Below are 3576 nucleotides of genomic sequence, written 5' to 3' on the forward strand. Positions count from 1 at the left end.
TCTCCCTAGGGCCAGGAGCAGTTTGCTCAGCTCGGAGGAGGCCGCTGCTGCTGCTCAGGGATGAAAAACAGCTCTCTTCAGGAGAGAAGAGACTGGTCTGATCCCACAAGCAGTCTGATCCCATCCCTGCTTCAGTGGTGGCTTCCCAAGTGCTCATGGCCACCCCACAAGCTGTCTTACCTGGTTCCTGAGCACAGCCCCACATGCCATCCCATCAGGCAGGGGCTGACTGCTGTCCCTCCTCACCACCAAGAGGGACAAGGGAGGACAGAAACTTTTTTTTTATTAGGGACAGGGAGTTACAATGACATTCCCAGAGGGCAACTGCACTTTCTGCACATGATAAATATTCCAAGGGCAGTTAAGCTCAGCACAGCAGCTGCTGCAAGCATGATGACTTGGACCAGCATAGGAAGTCCTTCAGCAGCACCTAGAAGAGAAAAAAAAATCCCCTTTAGAAGAAAGAAATCCCCTTACTACACATTTTATAGCTTTCCACCATCTGGCAGTGGCACAACATGCAGGCAGTATGGGGGTAAAAAAAAGCCCCCTAGACACTTTTTTCAGCAGATACACCAGAGAGTCCATCTAGGCATGAAATCATGGAGGAATTCATGATTAGATCATCCTGGTGTCACCTTCAGAGAGGTGAAGGCACAGCCACACAGACACATACCCTGTGGTGCCTTCCCTGCTGGTACAAGCCGTCCTGAGGCACTCCGTAACCCCTGAGCTGGGTCAAGGATTAACAGTGGTCCAAGTGAGACTTCAGCCTCTGCTCTTGAGGACCCACCTAAGAAGAGATGTGCATGAGTGAGCTGGCAGGAGAGGCAATTCCTGATCCATAGGGATTTCAGGGCTTACAGCAAGGTGGTTTTGTGTAGCTTTATACACAAGGGGCGATTACTCGCCCAAGGACAGCGGAGAAGAGCCAAGCTCATCCCCAAGAGGTGAAATCTCAGACCTTCCAGCATCTCAGCCACCCCAGCCTGGAAGGTCACTGAATTAGGGCTGTGTTTTGGGGCATGCCGAGCCCTACCTTGCCTGGAAGAGATGTCCCTCCTCAAGCGCCTCCCTGGCCACCTGGCGAGGGGGTTATTTCTCCGGGAGTAGCCTCCGTACAGTGCACAGTTGCCTGTCTCGCAGCAGCTGCAGATGTCCCCAGTGCCCTCCACGGGAGCCCAGCTGGAACAGAGCCACCCGTGAGCCCTCTCCTCTGGGCTGCCCCCTGCCCAAGCCCACCAGGTACTCACAGGCTGCTGGCTTTGTTGAAGGAACAGGCCTTGTTCAGTGGGTTTGGGGCCTGGTCAGCCGGGGAGACCTTCAGGTGGCAGGTGATGTAGATCTGGAAAGGAAATTAAGACAAAATCCCCAGATTGGGTTGATTTTTTTCATGCAGGACAGTGCTGCTCTTGTGCGGACAGGGGCCAGGCACATCTCACCAGGTTCCTGTCATCTCCTGCGAACTTGAAAGCATCGACCACAAACTGCAGTGTTTCCTGCCTCGGCCGCGGGGACACAAAGGCTGAGGTGGAGTCATCAGCTCTCCCATCCACCAAGCACCTGGGCAGGGGGCACAAGTCAGGGACATCCCAAGGAGCTACAGCACCCCCACACAGACCAAGCTGCCCCCCCTTACCCGCTGAGGTCAATCAAGGCATAGCGGGGCAAGGAGCTCCGGTCTGCACTCAGAGTCGCCACGCAGTCCTCCACAAAGAGCCGCAGGGGCACGTGGCCCCCCGCCACAACATCAGCCTGGAGGTGCAGGCTTTCTCCCAGCTGGAAGCCATTGGAGAGCCTCTCGGAGCTCCAGTCATCTGGAAGGCACAGTTGAAGCCACAGGTTGCTTTGGTGGAGAGCACGCTGCCCTCCCTTCCTTGTGGGACCTCCTGACCAGCAACCCCATATGTCCCTCCTGTAAGGTGTGGGGTAACCCGGCCCATGGTTTTGGGGGGGGATCTTGGCATTCATGGCCAGGAGCAGGTATCAGATGGGGCACCCACCACTCATGAGGCGCAGGGAGAACACCAGCTTCTCTTCCCCTGACAGCGTGGAGTGGAAGGGAGCCCAGGTAGGCCGGACGGCATTACTGCTCACGTTGCTCTTCCTAGAAGAGGAGGTGTGTCAGCATAGATGCCACTACCACCCTAGGTCTGTAGGAGCAGAGACATGGCCCCATAGGCTCACCTGGGGTAGTGACACTCAATAGGAACCACGGCTGGGCTAGTTCTTACAATGACCGTATTGCCAGCAGGTGTGGGTTTGTAGAACAAGCTTGTTTTGTAGATCAGGGAGTCTGGGGTCATCTGGAAGGGACATGGAAGAGCAAGACAAACGGGTCAGCCCAAACCTCAGCACTGTCAGGCACCCAGCACCTGGACCTGCAGCTCCACCAGCCTGATGCCATGAAGATTTGGGCTGGCATCTCAGCACCTGAGAATAAGGCTGACTTCATAGGAGGCCAGTCTTGAGGGCCACCACACAAAGATGTTCTACAGCCCTAGCCCAGCTGATGTGGACACAAAACACCTGAAGCCTCCTTCATCCTAAATAAGTGGGAGCACATCAACTCTTCTGGCTCTTGAAGAGATAGAAGAAAAACGCTACAAGCCTCGCTTGCCATTCAGTGGGTTCACCTAGGGCTCAAGGACAGCATGCATACTCCCAAAACCAGCCCTGCAATGGTCACAAGGCACTTCACTCAGGAGCTACTGTTGCAGATGTACCCCTCACCCCATCCTCAGCCCTTGGCATCACCTTTACTATATCATTTCTGGATCTGAGCCATCCTCAAGAAGAATTAGGCAGCACGTTACTACTTACTAGTCCCAAATAACCCCCTTTTAACCAACGTAGTGTGGACCAAAGCCCATTAGCCCACTACCCAAGCAGCAGCACCAGGGATGGAGCAGCCCCTCACCCTAGCACCCCACCTCACCTGTAGGGTGCTGCCGCACTCATGCAGCCCAGCCACAAAGGTCACCACGTTCTCAGCAGCATTTTGGGCTGTGGGCGGGCAGCCAGCTGTGCCCAGGGTCAGGTCCCCAGCCCGGACCAGGCGCCCGGTGCCAAAGAGGTCCCGGTGCACCGTGAGCACCACCTGCGCCTCCTGGCACTGCACAGCCACAGGGTGCAGGGGGGCAGCAGCCTGGAGCTGGGAGACATCCACCCATGCCCACGGGGAGGGCTGGGAGAAGGAAGGCACCTGGGGCCATCTCCATGAAGAGTCCCCTCGGACCCTCAAGACCCCTGAGTCCCTTGGGGAAAGATCCCAGGGGCTGTAAGATACCACTTCAGCCAGGGCCCAGCATAGCAGAGCAATACCCAGGCTGCTTCCAGACCCCATCCTGAGCCTGACAAAACCAGCAGATAGAGAAGGTGCTGCTCAGGAGCCTCTTATACCAACTCCCTGAAGAGCAGATGGGATGCACCTGGGCCTCCACCCAGCCCTTGGAGCACCCAGGGACAACCCAGGTCAATGAGACCCAGCTGGGACACCCCTCCCTTGAGGGACAGGGGGGAAAATCTCCCTGACCCCACACCTGGAATTGCCCCAGAGCATTGTCCCATATCTTC

The 3576-nt window shown here is 56.3% G+C and overlaps 1 protein-coding gene across 1 annotated transcript; it reads right to left on the reverse strand.

Moving 5' to 3' along the window:
- Window positions 1–266: 266 nt before the first annotated feature.
- Window positions 267–3365, reverse strand: LOC118172154 (zona pellucida sperm-binding protein 3-like). The gene is made up of 9 exons (XM_035335904.1): window positions 2939–3365; window positions 2188–2306; window positions 2004–2107; window positions 1640–1817; window positions 1443–1563; window positions 1254–1345; window positions 1040–1185; window positions 677–793; window positions 267–430 (listed from the first exon to the last, which is right to left on the reverse strand). Exons 1-9 carry the CDS (start codon window positions 3344–3346, stop codon window positions 300–302), a joined length of 1416 nt encoding a protein of 471 aa, XP_035191795.1. The 5' UTR covers window positions 3347–3365; the 3' UTR covers window positions 267–299.
- Between the last annotated feature and the right edge of the window lie 211 nt (window positions 3366–3576).

This window comes from Oxyura jamaicensis, chromosome 10 (genome assembly GCF_011077185.1).
Source record: "Oxyura jamaicensis isolate SHBP4307 breed ruddy duck chromosome 10, BPBGC_Ojam_1.0, whole genome shotgun sequence".
NCBI classification, from domain to species: domain Eukaryota; kingdom Metazoa; phylum Chordata; class Aves; order Anseriformes; family Anatidae; genus Oxyura; species Oxyura jamaicensis.